General features: G+C 38.8%; 1 protein-coding gene across 1 annotated transcript in view; it reads right to left on the bottom strand.

Moving 5' to 3' along the window:
* Positions 1 to 1,921: 1,921 nt before the first annotated feature.
* The window catches only part of LOC106908529 (voltage-dependent T-type calcium channel subunit alpha-1H-like), a 290,955-nt gene continuing 270,045 nt past the window's right edge, over positions 1,922 to 22,831 (bottom strand). Inside the window, exons 33-36 of the mRNA XM_088014499.1 lie at positions 14,316 to 14,612; positions 14,079 to 14,229; positions 4,849 to 5,405; positions 1,922 to 3,475 (exon numbers count right to left, since the gene is read on the bottom strand). Coding sequence (XP_087870625.1) covers positions 2,828 to 3,475; positions 4,849 to 5,405; positions 14,079 to 14,229; positions 14,316 to 14,612 — 1,653 coding nt within the window. The 3' untranslated portion in view covers positions 1,922 to 2,827. The remainder of the gene's footprint in view (positions 3,476 to 4,848; positions 5,406 to 14,078; positions 14,230 to 14,315; positions 14,613 to 22,831) is intronic.

A 22,831-nucleotide genomic window follows, 5' to 3' on the forward strand; every position in this document is an offset into this window, starting at 1 on the left:
TGTAACCTTCTCTACAAACTGTAAGTATTGTTTCATCACTTACATAAGCCCTTCTGTAGTTCCATCGAATCCACCTCCCTGCTCCTGTGCAGCTTTGTCTCTTTAAACAATGAAGAGAAATAGGGGCAAGCTTCAAGTTCAGACAACAGGGGGGCGTCTAACGCTGCAAAGCTCCACTGATATATTTCACACTCAACTGTGTCTGAACTTCTTCTACCTTGAGAATTCAAATATGTGGAGAGAGGGGGAGTGAAAAGAGTTAAGATACAAACAGATAGAAGCATCGGAGGAAAAAAAAAGAGAGGTAGACAACTAAAGTCCAGGTCATGCCACATGATTTTATCTGAACGGTTCAAAAAGCAACATCGATTTTCCAGGTTGATGGGGACTGGGCTTGTCCAGTCATGGTTGTTACAAAAAATTAAAAAGATATAAAAGCATTTCAGATTTTTAAACAATGAACATACGATGGTACTAGTGGTCAAGAAGTACAAGATAAATAGAGGCTGAAGACCATCCATACGTTTTTTTAAAAGCTATTTTCTTCTCAAACCTTTTTAAAAATTGTTTACATGAACAAATGTTCAAGGCTTAATAATTAAATATTATAGCTTCCAGCTTTTATGATTTAGCTTTGATTCTTATCCTTAAGAGTGAAGAGATTTCTTAATCAAGTTGGTCTCTTCACTGAAATATCAAGAAGATTAAAATAAAACACTATAAAACTATAAAAGTTAGGAAGATTCACTTGGTAAAAAGAACTAGTGAAAGCTGCAGTATGTAAGTTTTATAAAAACTGTTTTTTTATATATATTTTTGTTTTAAACTGTCACCATATTGTGACAGTGTGGTATGAGACAGACCATCTGTGAAAAGATTAATCTCCTCCACCTGAACTACTATTGCCATCTAAAGAAATGCACCATTCCTGACCAAAAGCAAGCAATCAGAGCCAGGAGGAGGGTATTAGCACTATCAATCAACCACATGTGAGTACATGTGGTTGATTGATAGCGCTAAATGTGATAATGGCAGAGAAACAACTTACATTAGAGTAGAACTGTCTTAAACCCTTGCTGTTTTTGGTGGCCATGCCTTAGCATTCACAACTGGCTATGCTAGCTATGGTTTAGCAGATAGCAGAGGGGGTAAGAGGGAGGGAGGATGAGCAGCACCACACAGAGAGGTGATTGACAGCTCTGATACCCACCTCCTGGTTCTGACTGGTTGTTTCTAGTTGATACTGGGAGAAAGCAGATGAGCTTGATTTTTCTCACAGCTTATCTATTTCATACCTTACAGTCATGATATAGTAACAGTTTCAACAAATATATATAAATCATAAAAGTTACATACTGGAACTTTGAACAACAGACTAGTATCAACTAGAAATTATATTTTTGGGGTTTAAGTTTCTCAAATGTGACAAAGTCACATACATATATTGACTTGGATTTGGCTTGGATTAGGCCTAATAAGTTGTTTTGGACTCTTGATGCATTTCTAATTAAAATAAAACCACAGACTTCTGAAAATACAGTGCCTTGCAAAAGTATTTGAATCTTATGTATTTTTCCACATTTTGTTCAAAATCACATACTTCAATGTATTTGATGGGGAGTCTATTTAATAGACCAACACAAAGTCCTACATAACAATGAAGCTGAGCTAAAGTGATACATAATCTTAGTTGGGGTACCACGTGGTTCAGTGGTAGAGCAGGTAGACCGCTCAGAGGCTCTGGTCCTCATTTCAGTGGTCCCTAGTTCCATTACCCTGTCTGGGCCATTTGCTGCATATCTCCTCCTCTTCTCTGTCCTTCTTCCTATGAAGCTACAGTTGAATAAAGGCTACCAGTGACTTTAGAAGCAAATTTCTTAATTATGAAAATATGAAAAATATTGCATGCTTTTGTACTCAGTTTTTCTTTTTTTACTAAATAAAACCCATTGCAACAAGTCATCCCACAACAGTTATCTGACAAGTAATTAGTGTCCACTTCCAGATAACTTCATCAGAATTCACTGCTCTGAGAAACAGATTTATTGGACAACCAGCATCACAAAGATTACAGCAGACAGGTCAAATTATGGAGTGGCTTGAAGGAGAGCACTGAGAGAAAGAGCAAAGAGGCCAACAGCAACTCTGGAGGAGCTGCATAGATCCACAGCTCAGGTGTTTAAGAGAGCAGTAAGAAGTCTTATGGTTCCATTTTACAACAAGTGATGAAGATGATACAGCAAATGAGGAAAAATGTGCTCTGGTCAAGTAATACTAATAGTTCAGTATTTGGCCAATAAAATTTATGTGTGGTGGGAAATAAAGAGCATATAAATAAACTTTCCACACTTTGGAACAGGGTGGCAGGAGCATCATGCTGTGGGAGTGCATGATGCTCTCCCACAGCATACTTTACTTCACAAAGTAAAATGAAACTTATTTTATTTCAAACAAACTATGCTGTAGTTTGTTTTTGTAACACCACATGTGGAAAAGTTGAAAAGTTGTGGATACTCTTGTAAGGCACTGTATATAAGAACCATCACAATCTTTGTGTTGTATTCTGACCTAGGCTTGTAGAAAAATGATGACTAATGGCAACAGCAGGAGAGCAGGAAGGTTGTAAATATAGCCGGGCTGCTACTGTGCCTGAACTAAAGCTAAGATATAATAGACGACTTTTACATGTGCATTTTTGTGTGCTTGAAGCACAAAAGAGTCCTTAGATTTCTTCACTTGTACACATCATGACTTCTTTTCACACACTGTGAAAATCTAATAAGACAGCAGGAAACACTCCTGCTTCAGTCTGAAGCTCTTGTACCTCTCATGAGAAGTTCAGCAGAATGTTTGGCTCTGTGTTTTTGTCCTCCACAGAGCTGCCCTCCTGCTGGTTAGGAGAGACAGTGGTGGCATCAAACGACAGAGTCCGCCTCCTCAGCTCAACACTGCTGTCTAGAAGCTGTGGGGCCTTAGTGACCAGCTCGTCACCCGGCGGTGGGCTCATCCGGTGCTTCCTGCTCCTGCCTGAGACGGGCGATGCTGAGTGACTGAAGCGACTCCGCTGCTCCCCGGGACTCGGAAAGAGATGTCCACCGGGAGCAGGCTGAGTGACCGAACCGTCTGACCCGGCCGCTCTGTGGTTAAGCAGTGAAGCAGAAAGGATGGATTCAGTGCTGGTGACATTCAAACTGGACGTGCCCTGAGGGCTGACAGGCCTCTTTTCTGCCTCTGTGTCTGGCTGTAAGTCACAGCTGGCCTGCTCAGGTACATGTTCATGAGTGGTGGTCTCACTGTGGCTCCGGCTGTGGCTCCTGCAGGAGATCACCCTCTGGGGGTGAGTGTATTTCAGTGTGTGCACGCTGGACGATCTCTGGCACAGTGGAGGGGAGGCGGCCGGGGGCTCAGTGAGGCAGGTCTCTGCCAGGTCATCAGCTGACCCACTCTGGTCCAGGGAGTCACAGCACACAGCCGCCTGGGACAAAACAAATACGCACACACACCCACGCACAACCCCCCACACACATGCACACACACAGATATAATGAAATAAACTCACTAACTTATCACATCATTATTTAAAAAAAAATCATCTGTGTTTCTTCATACTTGTTAACCATCTGTAGAAAATATGTAGTAATTAAAATATTTTCTGGGCATTTTCATATTTTCTGTTTAGCATAAGGTTGGATGCTATTAAAAATAAGTTCTTTAAGCATGAAGTTTTAATCAAAACAATTATACATTTTGTCCAATGAAAAACAATGATGCAAAACTTATGTTGTGTGTGTCACTAGCAAATATGTCAAAAGAATTTTAAAAAATTATGAGAAGTGTTGATCCATTCATCTAAAAATCCATCCATGGTAGAGGCTAGCTGATCATTTTTACTTAAAAAAATCCATCTACATTAACATTTCTAACTAAACTGCATTGTTACTCCAAGAGAACCACAGAGTTCTGTTGTAGAACAAATGTTCTACAACAGAACATCTGTTCTGGGACCCATGGAGCTACAAGAGGGTCGTTGTTGTAGCTCCCTGTTCTACAACAGGGGTGCTCAAGTCCGGTCCTTCAGAGCTACCATCAGATGCTTCCCTGCTCCAACACACCTGAATCAAATGAACGGCTCGTTAGCAAGCCTGTTCAGAGCTGATCCTGGTCTGTTGGAGTAAGGATGTGCATAAAAGTTGCAGGATGGTAGCTCTGGAGGACTAGACCTGAGCACCCTGGTCTACACAAGCACCACTTTCACTTCAGTGTCTATGTGGACATAAGTGTAACTTAGTTAAAATGGTTCAGGTTAAATCCTGCTAAAATCACCATCTGCTGGTAAAACGTTGTATTGCATTCACCTTAGAAAGAGCGGGGTACACACGCATTGTGACATTGACTGATAATCCCTCTATACTGTAAATGATTACAGTTATCAGAAGTAGAAAAATCAAATGCACAATGTAAAAATAGGAGGACTAGCAAGACTGGTCACTGAACACCATGCTTAGAACATTCATATGTTGGAACCCATGCAGAACCAGCTCCTTTAAAGTAACTGGATTATCAGAATTAAAGATGAACAACTATTCACAGATCTGTTTACCATTTAGCTCTGACCCTTTACTGTCAGACCTTTCCTCCACAGAAACAATTATTTTTGCTTCTATGAGACAAAAGCCAGGCATTTCCAGCAATTTCTTCAGAAATTGGAAAGTCTGTTGCAAATAATAATTTAGTTTAATCACAGCATTTTTATGGATTTCTTTTCTTTCATGAAATGTAAAATTTCTGTGCATCAGTGAAGACATAAAATATGACTTTAATAAGAGATAACAGCAGAAAATGACACACCTGTCTCCTTAACTGTTTGCCAGCAGAGCGGAAGGATGCTGGTCTCTTTAAGATGGAACTTTCTGGAATATAGGTGGGGCTGAGCTTGTTTCTGTCCAAACTCTCTTCAGGACTGAGCCAGCAAGAACGTCTGCTCTCTGCTTCTGTAGGATTCAGCCTGACAGACGGACATCTCTCCATGCTGTGGCTGGACTGCAGCTTCGGCCGGTCTGCGATCAGATCGAGGTTCATTCTGTACCCATCCATACTGTGAGTGGAGCTGAGTCTGTGTCTGTTCAGTCGACGAGTCGGACTGAATCTATATCTATCTATACTGTGAGCTGAGCTCAGTCTGTGCCTGTTTGTCCGCTGAGCTGAACTGAGCCTATGGCCCTCCATGCTGTCAGCCGGACTGAGTCTGTGTATGGAGTGCCTGTCGATGCTTTGGGAGGTGCTGAGCCAGATGATGGGCCTGGAGCTATGTTTAGAGCCCAGTGAAGCGTGGCTGATTGCAGGAAGAGCTCCTGGAACCTGCAGCAGAGAGCTGCCTGCGCTGGAACCCAGAGAGGACACAGAGCCTGTACAAAATGACCCAAGAATCAGACATACATTGCAAAAACACAAAATCTTACCAAGTACTTTGGTCTACCTTATAGTGCAAATATCTTTGTACACAAATAGGACACAACAACTTACAAAGTAACTTTTCAGCAAGATGTAGGCGCTTGTTTTAAGTCGATAATTCTTGAACATTGATGAAAAGTACTAGTTCCACTGGTAGATATTTTTCCACTTATAACAATTCATTTTTCCCATCTTATAAGTGAAATAATTTGCCAATGAAACTAATATTTCTTCTTCAATATTAAGGAATTAATCACTCAAAACAAGCTCCCATTTTTGAGTAAAATTTACTTGCAAGTTATCTTTGTCTTTACTTAAGTGTGCAAAGATATTTGTATTAGAACCTAGAATTAGAACTTACAAGTACTGTGTAAGATTTTGTGTTTTTGCAATGTGCAGTTGTCCAAATTATTTTTAACTGCTTTATTAGTGTCTTGTAAAGCTATTTATACCCTTTAAAATATTCCCAATATCGTGAAATTACAGTTACATATTTTACAGGGATCTTATTTTGCTGTTTTCAAAATGCATCCATCCATCATCAAGCTGTTCAGCAAGGAAACTGATAAAGGTGCACTCTAAAAATACACTGTTTAGAGAACACTTTAGAAAGTGTATTTGGCTGCAGTTCATTTTATGGACTTATTTACATGGATCTCACTGAATTCTTTTGCTTTAGTTATGACAACTTTCTTTCATGTGTTCAATTAGCTACAAGAACTTTTTACTTTGACTTTCTTGAAACAATTATGTTCAATGCCGTATTCATATCCTACATCTGATGTCATGACTCAAGCTTCATCAGGGACAGATCCTGTACCAACCAGGTGCTGTTGTGGTGCAGGGCTAGAGCTCAACAGACATAAGGAGGTCCTCGACGCGGCTGACGCAGGTTGGATTCCAGGCTTGATAACCTTTGCTGCATGTCTTCCCTCTTTCATTCCCCACTTTCCTATCTAACTACTATAAAATCAAGACTGCCTGAGTCTCAAGCCCTGGTAAAATATAGATAACTTAGTTTACTTCTTTATTTGAGGTAAACAAAATGATTTAAATAAGACTGACTTAAATTTATCAAGTTAAACCAACTTAATAAATTAAGTTGGATAAACTTGATTGAATTACTTGTTACCAATTGAAGCAATTCAGTTAAGTTGGTTCAACTAATTTCTTTTTTCAGAGTACAAACCAAAATAAGATGTTAAAAAATACATTTAAAATTATTTAAATTCAAGCTGTATTTTAAGTACAATGTGAGTGATAATATCATTTTGGATATTTTAGTGTTTTAGTTTGAAACAACTTAAAAGTTTGAGTTGACTTTTGGTAGAATTAAGTCAAAGAGATTTGAATTATTAGGAAAAAATAATGATTTGAGTAAGAATTACTTAAATGTGTCATGTTAGGCACACTTAATTTCCTAAGATTTTTATAACTTAATGAATTGAGTTGGATGATCATAATTTAGTTTAGTCAAATGAAGTTGGTCAAATGAAGGATACGAACACGACATTGAAATTAATTGTTTCAAGTAAAGTCAAAGTAAAAATTTCAAGATTTGTAACTTTTATGTTAATTGAACACAAAAAAGTACGTTGTCACATCTAAAGCAAAAGAATTAAGTGAGATTAATAAAAATAAGTCCATAAAATGAACTGCAGCCCAAATACACTTTTTAGAGTGTAATAGAAACAACCTAAAAGACTTGCAACCTGCAACAAAAGCTGGATCCATCTTTATTTAGCTCCTACGACCTCAAAGATCTATAAAAAAGATAAAACAAGGAAAGCAGTTTATTTAAAGTTTTACGAATAAAAACAATAAAATAAAAAAAATGACTGATATTCCTTCTGAAACAACGCACATTGGGACAGCCAGCAGGATGCCCATTCTGTTATTTTGACAATATTTACATTCATAAAAGTCAGAATGAAAAGATTAGAAGAGAGCAATCAAAACAAAAGAAAAACAGAGTTTTGTTTAATAGAAACAAAGCAGACAACCCTATCTTATCCTCAACAGGAGATCTTTCTTCATGAGGTAGAAAAAATTTGCCCTAAAAGTCATTAATTTATAGCAGCCTTTTACTACTTAGTATGGTTCAACATTCTCAGATAAAACAGAAAGCTTTGTTGATTTAAAATACTCATGCAGATACTCATTTGAGTCAAAATCCCAGTTCATGCAGAACATTGACACCGCTCTCAACTCAAACCTGTGGTGATTTGAGTTTTTCTGCGTTTACTTTAGGTTTCTGTGTCTTTTGAATCTCCTTTTTGTCCTGTTTTCCCTTTGATTGTTCCCAGGTGTGTCTCAGTCCCTGACTACCCTCTGTGTATTTATTTATTTTAAAAGTTTTATCAGCTCTGGTGGCCTTTATCTGATAGTTAATTGACAGGAAAGTGAATAATAAGAGAAGGGGAAGACATGCGGCAAAGGTCACCAGGCTGGGAATTGAACAAACCTGTGACAGCCACATCGAGGACTGAGACCTCCATATGTGGACTGTGCTTAACCCCTGCGCCACCACAGCACACCCTCTGTGTATTTAATGTCACCTGTGTTTCTGTGTCTTTGTCGGGTCCTTGTATTCTGTCTTGCCTAGTCGTGTCTAGTCTGCCATCAGATGTTTCTTGTTTGCCAGTTGCTACCAGTTTTGAGCCTTCCGCTCTACTGTGCTGCCTGGATTTGGAACAATTTGTGTCTTATGTAACAAAAGCTGGATTCATCTTTATGTAGCTCATAGGATGTCATTAAAATCATCATTTTCTTCTTTTTAACCTGGGTCCGTTGCGTCTGCCTCACCACCTCACACTGCACTTCATGACAAAACCATGCACACAGAAACATGATTTGTCTTCAGAAACGGAATTTATAAATGCTATATTTGTTATTTATAAGGGTTTTAATAGTTTACAGACATTTGAATTCATCTCAGTACCACTGGTAGTCTACAGAAAAAAACAAGTGAAGAAGACACTTGAAATTTTGTTCTATTGGTTTAAAAGAAAGAGTGTTTCGTTTTCCATTATCTACTTTGCTCAGAGACATTAAGTGAACATCTACCTCATATTTCAATGTAAAACCAATTAACAAGTTGGAAGTGGACCAAAGATCCTCTTATTGATTGCACACTTAACCTTCTGAGCCACCGACGTTACTAATTATATCTGGGGACATTACACAGTAAAGAGGACTTTGTGCCTCTGTAGTAGTCAAGGTTGGAACTCTCATTACTTGTGTGCACACATTTTCCCATCCATTCACCTCCCTGTTTTACAGTAACACATACAAACACTCCTACTGCAATGTCCTTGAAGGCTTTCATTGGCAGAACAGAGCCTGTAGAGTTCAACCTTTAGTATGAACCATTAAGCATTGACTTAATGTCCGAACATTGATTCCTAATGTGTTATTTAGGCATTGATTTTTAATTGGCAGAAAAGTGCTACAGTTTTGACATTTTAATCCGAGTTTAGATTCCTAATAAGGAGCACTTACTCTCCAGGAGTCTCCAAATGTATACATACACTTATCATGGAAATGGACATCATATGAATTTGGGGCTTTTAAGAACAAAACGTTGGAACAACAGGTGGAACAAAACACACTTCCTCTGAACTTTAAAAGTAAGTTTTGGTTGTAGAAATTTTAATTTAATGTTTTTTCTCTAATACACAAAAGGTTAGAATTGAACACACAGGATAAAATATTGTCATAAGGTCCAACTAACATTTTAATAAACATTACTTAGCAAATTGCAGAGAAATCACACACTTTTTGTAACCAAAAATTTCATGGGTGCAATGGAGAGTACACGACAGGGAAACTAGGAAAACTATCTAAGAGTAACCTATGACTAGACACAGGGAATAAACAAACATAATGAATCATTGAGAAATGGCTTAACTAAAGTAAAATAGAACTAAAATAAAATAGAAACAAGGTTGATGTAATCAAAATAAGGAATTAAGAAACAATGGTACGACACGGCGTTTTGATAGGACCGCGGACTCTGATAAGAGCAGAGGGGGAGGAGTCTGTGTGTATATCAACACCTGGTGTACAGACACTGTGACTGTGGAGAGCCAGTTCACCTTTGACTTGGAGTATATGACTCTGAAATGCAGACCTTTCTACTTTTCCAGAGAGTTCAGTGTAATAATGATCACTGTTGTTTACATTCCACCCTCTGCCAATGCAAATTTGGCCCTCAGAATACTGTATAACAGCATTAATAACCAACAGAGCCGCTATCCAGATGCAGTTTTCATTATTGCTGGAGATTTTAATCATGTCAACTTAAAGATAGTGCTCCCCAAATTCCATCAACATGTAAAGTGTGCTACCAGAGGACTCAATACATTGGATAAGGTCTACTCTAACATTAAATTGGGTTATAGAACCAAGCGGTTACCTCACCTGATGCAGTCTGACCACATGTCACTGTTTTTGATTCCTGCATATACCATCCTGAGGAAATCTGAACATTCCACCATAAGAACTATCACTAGCTGGCCTATCAATGCCTCTCAGCAACTACAGGATTGTTTTGGAAGAACAAACTGGGATATTTTTGAACATACAGACCTGGAATTATTCACTGACAGTGTTCTTTGTTACATCAAAACCTGCACTGACATTGTTACAGTGAAAAAACGTATCCGGATCTTCCCAAACAGAAAGACATGGATGACCAGAGAAGTCCAGCGGCTGCTTAAAGAAAGAAATGCTGCTTTCAAGTCTGGGGACAAGGATCTCTACAGCTTGGCACGGAGCAATCTAAAAGAGGAATCAGGAAAGCTAAAAGGAACTACAAGGAGAGGACTGAAGAACATTTGGACAACAAAAACAACAACAACAACAACAAACAGGTTTGGCTGGGAATCCAGCACATTACCAGCTACAGAACCAACCATGACATCTCACTAGCAGAGAAGCTGAACCACTTCTGTGCTTGTTTCGAGTCCGAGCCTCCTATGACAACTGTCTCTAATCAAGAAGTGCAACTAAGCACCTCTGTCTTCCAGGTGGAGGAATTAGAAGTGAGACACTCGCTATAATCTGTCAACCCCAGAAAGGCAGCAGGACCTGATGGTGTTCCTGGACGTGTGCTGAGGGACTGTGCAGAGCAGTTGGCTGGGGTCTTTACAAAAATCTTTAATCAGTCCGTGTCTCAAGCCAGAATCCCATCCTGCCTGAAATCCTCCATCATTGTTCCCATTCCTGAAAAAAATCACCCATCACCTGCCTGAATGATTACCGACCAGTGGCTCTCACGCCACTGGTGATGAAATGACTCTGAACTAGTCTTTTTGAAAGACTGGTTCAGAGTCATATTCAATCATTCATTCCTCACACCTTTGACACACACCAGTTTGCTTACAGAGCTAAGAGGTCAACTGAAGATGCTGTTGCCACTGTCCTGCACATTGTCTTGTCCCACCTGGAGCATCAAGATAGCAACGCACGTATCCTTTTCAATTTCAGCTCAGCATTTAACACCATCCTTCCTGACAGATTAGTGCGTAAAGGGGTGAAAAGTGATGACGATTCTAGGGGCCCTGACCAACAGGGGGCCTTCCACAAATTAATTATTTATATTTTGTTCATAGACATAAAATAAAAAAAATCAGGGTAGTATCAAATATAAAATTAATCATATTCAAAGATTCAAAAATTGTTTTTAGCAGTAGAAATTTAATGTTACCCCTCCCAGACCAAAAAACACACATCCGTTTTTTTCCCTGAACTCTCCCTGAATCTGCATGAAATGGTTCGTTCCTGCGTGAAGCTAACAGCTACAGTCAGTAGAAGCTGCAGCTGAATGCAGCTGCTACTGTGGCAGTTACTATGCTGCTAAGAAAAGTTATAAAATCAGGTTTTCAAAAACAATATATATATATATATATATATATATATATATAGAGAGAGAGAGAGAGAGAGAGAGAGAGAGAGAGAGAGAGAAGGCAAGAGTTTAATTTATAACCCAGTTTTTCTCCAAGAGAGGTGGGTAGACTGTGTGAGATTATCAACCATGTAGCATAGTTAGCTTAGCTACAAACTGTTTCCCTCCTTTTCATTAGCATTTAATGAATTAAGGAAAAAAAATTACCAACATATTCATATATTTAACTTGTCCCTTGTACCTTTTACCACTTAACAACAGATGACCCACGTCCCTCCTGACCCGTCCTCTCCTGAGAGAAATTAAAGCTGCAGTATGTCACTTTCATATAAATATTTTTCACATATCTTTTAAAACTGTCATTATGTTGTGACAGTATGGTATGAGAGGTAATCTGTGAAAAATCTATTTCCTCTGCCTTCTCCCAGTGCTAGAAACAACCAGTCAGTGGCAGGAGAGTTTTAGTGCTGTCAATCACAATCTCATGTGGTGCTGCTCATCCTTCCTCCCCCTCGATTTGTGCTGTGCTGCAGCTAGCATAGCACAAATCTGTGAATGCTCAGTTTAGTTAGCATAGCTACCAATGATGGCATATAAACAGTTTCTTGTAATGATAAGTTGTTTCTCCACCATTAGCACATTTAGCAGCAAGTGAATGAGGATAATTGACAGCACTAAGAGCGTCCTACTTGTTCTGATTGGTTGTTTTGGTCAGAACGGTGCATTACTTTAACCAGTAATAGTAATTCAGGAAGGAGATGGAGGACATTGATTGTTTTCACAGATTATCTGTCTAATAACAAACTGCTACAACATGGTGACAGCTTTAACAAATATGGTGAAAACATATTTTTTATTCAAGTTATGTACTGCAGCTTGAGTAAAATGCAGCTATGTAGCATTTTTGAGATCTCTGGATTCCTTTATGTGTAGTTGCATGTGTTGCTCATGGGGAGAGACATTTCAGTATCTAAAACTAATAGAAAAAATGGTAACACTTTATTTGAAGGGGGGTGAATAAGACTGACATGACACTGTCATAAACATGTCATAAACATGAATAAGTCTTCATGAATATTTATGACTGTTGTCATAAAGCGTCATTCGGTAAATAATGACACTTTTAATACAAAGTTGTTCATGACATGTGTTATGTCATGTTTATGAAAGTGTCATGGCAGTCTTATTCACCCCCCTTCAAATAAAGTGTTACCAAAAAAATGTAAGCAACCTACTTACATACTGGATGTGGACTGTTGGATGTTCAATTCATGAGCTGTAAATATTGTGCTAATTATCAGTATTGAACCAAAGAAAGCAAGGCAGATGCAAGCCTTTAAAATTGTGACGCTTTTTATGGGTCAAATAAACTCAAGAAATTGTAACAGCAGCTGCACAGGGGGTGGGGGGGCAAACACATTTTTTGTCAGGGGGCCCACGATTCCTGGCAGCGCCCCTGAGTGTGTAAACTGGCAGACCTGGGAATCCCCTCTTCCACCTGTTGCTGGATTAAGGACTTCCTGACGAATTGCAAACAAAGAGTCAGAATGGACCCCCATACCTCTTCATCCATCAACATCAGTACTGGCTCTCCTCAAGGCTGTGTGCTGAGCCCTCTGCTCTTTACGCTGTACATACACGATTGTGTTTCTGTCCATCAAAATACCACCCTTGTTAAATTTGCAGATGATACAACTGTAGTGGGCCTCATCTCAGGGGACGATGAGTCTGCCTATGGGAACGAGGTGGAGTGACTGACAGAATGCTGCACAGACAACAACTTGATCCTAAACACAGCCAAGACCAAGGAGATCATAGTGGATTTTAGGAGAATTAAAAGAGACATTCAACCACTAAACATCTGCAGAGAGCCTGTGGAGAGGGTGTCAAACTTCCATTTCCTGGGAGTTCACATCATGGATAACCTGGCCTGGGATGTAAACACAGCAGAACTGGCAAAGAAGACCCAGCAGAGACTCTATTTCCTGAGAGTCCTGAGGATGAACAATATTTCTCTAAAACTGCTGGTGTCCTTCTATCGATGCTCTATTGAAAGCATCATCTGCTATTGTCTCTGTGTGTGGTTCCTCAGCTGTACAGGAGCACAGAGGAAGACTCTCCAGAGAATCATAAAATCTGCTGAAAAGACCATCGGCTGCTCTCTGCCTTCTCTTGAAGATCTCCACAGGTCCCGCTGCCTCAGGAAAGCCAAGAATATTTAAAAGACTCCTCACACCCTGGTCACAATTTGTTCCAGTTGCTGCCATTTGGCTGCAGGTACAGGAGCATTAAAGCAACAAACAGACTGAAGAACAGTTTAAACCTGGTAGGGCATTAAAGGGCATAAGGGCATAAATACCCGGTAGCAGTATTTTTATTAATTTCATTATAACCTATATAAGCCATTGCATGGTTTTATAATGACAATAAAGATGATTATTATTGTTATTACTAAATAATTAAAACACAAAAACAACCCAGGCTTCTGAAATTTATTTAATGAAATATAAATTTAGATGGAATAAATATGAATATTGTGTCCTGGATCTTAAACATCTCTTAAATGCCTCTTTATGGCTGCAATGATGGTCTTTCCTATTACACAACATTACATCTAAGCTGTTTACAGAAGCAATAATCTTGGAAGCAGTCCTTGTAGTGGCTGGAGGCCTCTAAATGCTCTTTCACAAATTAGGTTGCCATAAAAAAAACTAATTACCTGAGTAGCTGTAGCTGCAAACGGACTCATGGCCAATGGGAGTGTAAGAGGAGAATCTGAGAGGCGGGACACAAGTGTCGTTGGGGAGCGACAGCATTCGTCCCATTTGCCTCAGGTTTCCATGGGAACACTCCTTGTCTTCCATTTGTACCTGGCCGATGAGATCAATGCCTCTGTCAATGTAACTACCATCCCCAATTTCTTTCACCAACTACATCCAGGGAACATGGATGTTACCTGGACAGGTGTGTCCATGTTCATCTCCAACTCCGATGTGCAGCTGAGGTGCCGGGCCACCTCCTCCCTCTCCTTCTCTCTCCTCTCCTCCATCTCTCTCCTCTCCTCCATCTCTCTCCTCTCCTCCATCTGAGCCTCCTTGTTGCTTTCTTCCAGGTGTTTCATCAGAACGGCGACCACCACGTTGACCAAAACAAACTGGGCCGTGAGGACAAAGGTAACAAAGTAGACAGGGGAGATCAAGGGCAGATAGTTGAGGCAGTGGCGATCGTTTGGGCGGCACTCTCGCAGTGTGTCCTGATCAAGGAGGTGAGAAAGTAGGAGAGGATAATGAAATAAACTGAGGTCCATCTCAATAAAAAAATAGATCGAGACATATATTTTAGTAATTCAAAATAGTAAGCTCATGTTATATAAATTAATTAAACATGTTGATATATTTGAACAAATAATACACAAAATCGAAAAAAAAATATTTATTTTTAATACAGCAATGCTAACCTAATGAAAAGTATGCCCAAATATTTGCATGCAATATTTGTTTTGGACCGTCTTACTGAATCAACTCAGCGTGGCATAAAGGAGGTCACAGAGGTGTTAATGAAGTCCAGGTTGCTTTAAAAGTGCAATGTGTAACTTTTATGAAAATTATGGGTTTTTTTTTTACATAATTGATAAAACTGTCACCATGCTGTGACATTATGTTATGAAACACATAATCTGTGAAAAGATTGATCTCCTCCACCTCCTTTCTGAAGAAATGACTGCTCCTGAGTCACCCTGACCAGAAATCAGTCAGAGCAAGGAGAAGGATCTCAGCGCTGTCAGTCATCCTTATGTACTTGCTGCTCAATGTGCTAATGGTGGAGAAACAACTTACTGTTGCGGGAAAACTGTTTATCTGTCATCACTGGTGTGGATAACTAGCCTGATTGTTGTAGCAAACAGAAAGGACTGGTGCAAGACAATAGGATGGGCAGCACCACATAGAGGGATGATTGACAGTTGTATGACCCTCTTCCTGGCTCTGATTGGTTGTTTCTAGATAGAAAGAAGGCAGAAGAGCTTGATTTTATGCAGCTTGCTTCAACACACCTTAGAGCAGTGTTTCTTAATTATTTTCTGTCATGATCCCCCCCTACTGATCATAAGAGCTGTGCCGGCCAGACCGGGCTGGTTTGGAGTTAGCCGTTGATTGGTGCATGGGCTGTGGGGGCGGGACAAAGGCCAATCGTCTTCCAGATCTCTGGGTCAGATGAACGTCTGTCATTTTAAAATGTGTTGTCAAAATATTGCCGTCATAATCTATTCTTAACCGTAAGTTTTTAAATGATAATAGTGACAGAATATTCAATTGTATTTTTATTTTCTTTTGGTTAAAAATAATTTTAAACAAGCTGAACGAACGATCCACATCATGCCACCACATTAAACAGATACAAATGCAACTTTTTCCGTAGTGAAAGAAAAAAATATACACTCACTGTGGTCCCACTATAGTCTGGATATAAATAATAAAATGTTATGTTTGTACCTAAATTATGAGCCTTTTATCTGCGGTATCTAGAATGAATATCTCAAATTCCTCGTCTGTATCAGTTGAACATAATCATAATCTCAGGATTTTGATGTTGATCTGAATGATGAATCTCTGCTCTGTGTTACACTGACTGGTATTACAATCGCCTCTTCCGCCAAATATTTTAATGCTAAATGTAAATAACATTTCTCCAATTGAAGTCGGTAAGGCTGTAAACGACGGGATTTTCGCAACTGACATCAAAATCCCGCAAGTCGCAGCGGTATTTCAGCTGGCCGCGAGTCCAGCTCAGAGACCACACTCCAATGAGATTTTTTTTTTTTTTTGGTTAAATGTAAAGCTGTGGTAAATGTTTCCCTCAGCTTACTTGCTGACAAGCGCATATAGTAGGAGCTGGATGGGAGACCCAAGAAAGAAACTGTTCTGCGGTCTCTGGGGAGAGCTTGACGATCCCGCTCAATTCAAAGCGACCAGGGCTATAGGACCAATGGGACCGGGTCGAATGGAGCAGGGCTGGGCCAGGTTAGACCCTCAAGTGCAAAAAGGGCTACAGAGAACCAAAGAGACTGGTAAAAACTCAGAATCCCAGAATGCACATCATTAACCCACTTTTATGACAACTCCAAGGTAGGATGAGTGACAGCTGGAATCCCTATTTCTTATAGAGGTATAAAACATGAACAGAGCTATATTTCTTCCTCTTTCCTTGCAGCAACCTCTGGCCAGCAGAGAACATGCCAATGACTCTTGACCTCACTGGCTGAGTAAAAGACAGCATCTTCGAAGAAACCTTGGATTCAAAGTTGCTTGCATAGTCGGCCAAAACTCTGATCCTGGTTTGTCTCATCTCCTGCAGAAAAGAATCTGAAAGAATTATAGATTCCCTAAGAAGAAATTGTGTCTCTAATTACATCAACAAATAGACTTCTCTACTAATCTGAGACAAGACTGTATCTCAGTGTTGTCTGTATCTCCAGCTCAGTGTGCTGCTTGCATTCACCAGTCCAATCAGATGGTACATTAAAGAGTCACTTTACTCCAGAAAGGTGTAAAGTGAAGAAAAACACAATTTTATTGGTGTTTTTCTTCCTTTTCTCTCACTAACCCGCATAAAAAAACGCCCTTATGCATAGGTTGAATTGTGTTTCAATTACCTCAGTTAATAGTTGTAAAGCTCTGCTAATGCTAAGATGACATCAATTCTGCTGTGCTTGTGGGACGTTACAGTGATCATAAGCATATTAAAAGTGGTATTAATGATACTTAGAGGTACATGTGGGACTTTAGAGAGTTGCCAAATATCGCCCTCAAGACAACTTTCTTGTTAGGCTGAACCGCTTATCCCAGGTGTGACACAATCAAAGCTGCTGTTTGCTTACCATCCATAAACATTTCAAGCATTTGATTGTCCAAATTAGACTGCTATCCAATTTGGACAATTATTAAATGTATTGATCTCTAATCTGCCCTGGGACAGACTGGTGACCTGTCCAGGGTGACCCCGGCTCTCGCCCGGAACGTTAGCTGGAGATAGACACCAGCAACCCTCCTGACTCCATTAGGGACAAGGGTGTTAGAAAATGGATGGATAGATGGATGGATGATTTCTAATCCAGCAAATTATTTTTAAATACAATTTTATTATTATTATTTCTCTTCTGCTTTGCACTGGGAAGTGGTTGTTTGAACAGCATGCAGCTGTGCTTTTTTCTCCATTTTTTGCTGTAGCTTATTAGTTTTCATCATTCTTTTCATTTTTACTTGTAGTGTTGCTTGCTTTCTTAAGGAGTTTATTTACTGAAGTATTTTACTTGACGTTAGAGTATTTTGTAAATAAATTATTTTATTTTGGAAAAAAGTTTATTGTGCATTGTATACATATTATGCAGGGGTTGCTAATTGAGACCCTCATTGCATAAATTCACTCCATCTATTTTTTTGTAACACCACAAGGCAAGTATTCATAGAACAGTTATTAGCAGAGACAGAACATTTGGCTATTAATTCATGATCATTAGGAAGTTACCTTGGTAATTTTAATATGAACTAATATCCTCTTTGGCAGGTCTGTCTTAACAACAAAGAGAGTTTGTTGATAACTGTGTTTGGCACGTAATAGTTAATTATACAGCCAAACCAAACCTATTGTTGCACAATTCTCTCTTAAACTCTTACAGCACTGCTTCACAATCATCTTAAGGCTGCAGCTACAATTTTGCACCTTTTTTTTTTTTTTTTTTTTTGAATGAAATTTTTTTATTCGAACATGATACAAATATAAAAATAAAATAGTGCACAGTAACAAGAAGTGCATAAGAAAGAAGAGAAAATACAGATTTTTTTGTTTCAGTTAACATATCATGCTCAAAATGGGGTAGGAAGAAGTGAGAACTTATAAACTCCTACCCCCTAAACACTTGAAACTTTAGAGTCCTACTGTCATTAAAAAAATCACAATCAAAGTGGCAGTCAGAAGTAACAGTTACTAATATTTACCTATACATTTTCCCATTTTATGCTGGTTTGTCTTTCTAAACCCTTACACCAAGTTATCTGCAATACACACCTTATTGCTTTCTGTCACCCATATGTGTATCTATTGAAAATTACCTCTTTGTACTTTCTTTTGAATTGTGTTAAACTATTGCTTTGTTTGAAATCTTCATGTAACTTGTTCCATAACTTTACACCTTTAATTGAAATACAGAAGCTTTTTCTTGTTGTTCTAAAATTGCGGATCTTGAAGTTTGAGTGACCCCTTAAGTTATACCCCCCTTCTCTTTCAGAAAACGTGCTCTGTATGTGCTCAGGTAACAACTTTTTAGATACTTTGAACATAAACTGAGCCATTTTAAATTCTACAAGCTCGTCAAATTTGAGAATTCTGGATTTTATGAAGAGTGGGTTTGTATGCTCATAATAACCGACATTATGGATGATTCTAATGGCTCGTTTCTGTAGGACGGTTACCGGATGTAAAGAGCTCTTGTAATTAACTCCCCACACTTCACAGCAATATGATAGATATGGTAAAATCAGAGAGTTATATAGAATATGAAGTGATTTAGCATTCAATACATGTCTAGCTCTAGCCAATATGGATATACTTCTACTGAGTTTACTCTGTAAATGTTTAATATGAGGTTTCCAACTGATTTTGTCATCTATTATTAGACCGAGGAACTTATTAGCAAAAACCCTTTGTAGAGTTACGTCCTCTATTTGAACTTGGATTTCAGTATTTTTATAACAGTTCCCAAAGACCATGATTTTCGTCTTGTCCAAATTTAGGGATAATTTGTTATGGTCAAACCATATCTTTAACTTACTAATCTCTGAAGTGACTGTTGAGAGAAGATGCTCTAAATTGTCGCCAGAGGCTAGAATATTTGTGTCATCAGCGAATAAGATAAATTTTAATACATTGGACACTTTACTGATATCATTTATATAAAGATTAAATAAAATTGGTCCCAATACTGATCCTTGTGGTACTCCACAGACAGTCTCCTGCCAATCAGATTCCACATCTCCCAATTTCACAAATTGTTTCCGGCTCTTTAAATAACTCCTCATCCAGTCAGAAACTACTCCCCTAATTCCATAGCGTTCTAATTTTTTAAGTAAGATTTCATGATTTATTGTATCAAAAGCTTTCTTTAGATCTATAAATATCCCTACTGCCAGTTTCTTACTATCTGTTGCGTTGGTTATTTCTTCTATTAAGTCAGTTACAGCCAGCGATGTTGACCTGTTTGCTCTGAATCCATATTGACTGCTAATAAGTAGCGAATGTTTTTCTATGAATTGTTCCAGTCTTTTCTTAAAGAGTTTTTCCAGGATTTTAGAAAATTGTGGGAGAAGAGAGACAGGCCTGTAGTTAGTGAAGAGGTGTTTGTTGCCAGTTTTATACATTGGTTTGACCTTAGCTATTTTCATTTTGTTGGGAAATGATCCTGTTTGAAATGATAAATTGCAAATATAAGTTAGTGGTTTAGAGATTCCTTTAATTACTATTTTAATAGTTTTCATGTCCAGATCATCACAGTCAGTGGAAGTCTTATTTTTACAGTTATTCACAATGTTTATGATTTCTTCTTCTAGTACAGGGTTGAGATATAAGGAGCTGGGATTATTCTCAATTAGATATTGCTGAGTTGCAGTTTTTGTAGTCGGTATTTTTTCTGCTAATTGAGGTCCTATATTAACAAAAAATCTATTGAAATTATTGACGACACTTTTCAAATCAGTAATATTCTGTTCATTATCTATAAAATAGTCTGGATAGTTGTTATTGTTAGATTTTCTAATAACTCTATTTAAAATATTCCATGTTTCCTTAATGTTGTTTTTATTCCTATCCAGTAATTTATGATAATAGTCCTTTTTACATGTTTTTATAATATTAGTTAACTTATTTTTATATTTCTTATATTTGTTTTCTGATTCAGACGTTCTATGTTTTAGAAATTCTCTATAAAGTTTGTTTTTCTTTTTACATGCCTTTTGTATTCCTTTTGTGATCCACTGTTCATTTTTTTGATTGCTTTTCCTGTTATATTGTTTGATTGGGCAGTGCTTGTTATATAATATTTTAAATGTTTTTAAAAATTCTTCATATGCTAAATTCACATCATTCATTTTATATATTAATCTCCAATCGTAGGCCAACAACTCAGCTTGTAGAGCTTTTAGTGTCTCTTCAGACGTAACCCGTCTGTAATGCGTCTCTATTTTTTGATCGTCTGTTTTGCACTTACAGTCGTAGACTATGAACACTGGTAAGTGATCAGTTATGTCATTCATTAATATTCCACTAGTTAAATTATTTTCCAGCACATTTGTAAAAATATTATCAATTAAGGTAGCGCAGTGCGATGTAATGCGACTGGGCCTGGTGATTTTAGGATACAGGCTTAAACTGAACATGGTGTTAATAAATTCTTCAGTCATTCTATGTTTATTTGGATTGAGAAGGTCAATATTGAAATCCCCACAGAAAAATGTTATTTTTTGATTAATTGTTATAAATTTTTCTTCTATCCAGTTGTTGAGTACTTCAATGTTTGATCCAGGGGCTCTATAAATGCAACTCACTAAGACATTTTTCCTTTTTTCCACGAGTATTTCTATAGTCACACATTCAAACATGTTGTCCATCACAGTTGACATTGTTTCGATCAACTTATAATTAATCTTCTTGTCAACATATAAAGCTACTCCCCCTCCATTTTTGTTTTCTCTGTTCTTACAAACCATTTCATAACCATTTATTTCAAAATCTATGCCCTTATCACTATTGAGCCAAGTTTCTGATAAGGCAATAACATTGAAGGTCTGTGAAAGTTGTTGGAGGTATTGTTTGATGCTGTCAAAATTTGCATAAAGGCTTCTGCTATTAAAGTGAATTATTGACAGCTTTTGTTCTGTTTTAATGCTGTTGTTGAACTGATCATCGCTGTAATAGTGACAACTATCATTGCTGACATTATAGAAGTTGTTATCAGGATCAATGTCAGTTTCAATATCTTGCTGATGATAGTTTCTGTGTTGGAATACTGGTAGCTCTATATCCTCATAGGCCATGATCTGTTTCATGTTTCTCTTTCAGAAGTGAACGTCAGCTATGTCTGGCTGTCTGTCATACATTGTTGGATAATTTAGGGGTACTAGTACGTGGATGGGTGATCAACTTATCATAACGTAGGTAAGCGATGTCCCCTCTTTGACGCGCTGCTTTTAAGTCCGGCATTAGTTCCGCCCTCCTTTTCCTTACTGCATCCGTGAAGTCTTCGTTAATGAAAATCTTAGATCCCTTAAGTGCCTTGGTGCTCTGCAGAATAGTTGATCTGTCCTTGTATCGTAAAAATTTGACAACAATGGGCCTGGGTCTGTCTCCTCTATGTTTACCGGTGCGGTGAGCTCTCTCAATATCAACCTTATGTTGAAAGTTTAGCTTTTCATTTAAAATAGTTTTCACTTTCTCCTCAGTCTCAGCCCAAGTCTCATTTGGTGATTCAGTAATTCCATCAAAAACCAGATTGTTTCTCCTTGATTGCCCCTCAAGGTACTCCATTTTATCAGTGATAGTCATCATACCCTCACATACTTTAAATATGTCTGACTGCACCGTGTAACTTCGGTTCTTGTGCTTAGCACTTTCTACTTTAATGTCGTCAATATCTTTCTGTGTAAATTGCAGGCTGGTTTTAATGTCCTGTAGTTCTCGTGTCATTGCGTCCATTCTGGTGTTAGTAGTGTCCACAATGATTTTAACAAAACCCTTAAAATTGTCCTGTTGTTGTTGGAGTAACTCCATATACATTTGCTTTTGCTGGCTCAGCAACTCTTTGACTTGCGTGAGTGATACATAGTCCTCATCTTGTCTCCCGTCGGTCTTGGATCCTTTTGGAGGCATTATTTCGCTTCTTTTTGCCTGTCGCTTCCTTAAGGCTCCTACTCAGCAGTTGGAGGCCACTGCACTGTCTCTCTCGGCTTGCTGTCAATCCAACGTATCGTTTTCCACTGGTTTTGTCCTCTGTTAGGTCGGTTAACTGCCGGACGTTGGCCTCGTCCCGGTTAGCAGCTGCGATGTTAGCAAGCTAGCCGCAGCAAGCTAGCCGCAGCAAGCTAGCCGCACTGTCGCTCTGTGAACACAGACACCCTGGGCCAGACGCGTTGTCCAAGCACAGCCGATCTCTCGCTGTTCAGCTGACTGTGGTGGATAGCGGTACTTACGGACAAGGCAGAGTTTTACCTCTGCCTGCTGTCAATCCAACGCGTCGTTTTCCACTGGTTGTTTTCTCGGTTAGGTCGGTTAGCTGCCGGGCGTTGGCCTCGTCCCGGTTAGCAGCCGCGATGTTAGCAAGCTAGCCGCAGCAAGCTAGCCGCACTGTCGCTCTGTGAACACAGACACCCTGGGCCAGACGCGTTGTCCAAGCACAGCCGATCTCTCGCTGTTCTGCTGACTGTGGTG

Source organism: Poecilia mexicana, unplaced genomic scaffold (genome assembly GCF_051168715.1).
Source record: "Poecilia mexicana isolate PSO_F unplaced genomic scaffold, ASM5116871v1 scaffold_1, whole genome shotgun sequence".
NCBI lineage: Eukaryota > Metazoa > Chordata > Actinopteri > Cyprinodontiformes > Poeciliidae > Poecilia > Poecilia mexicana.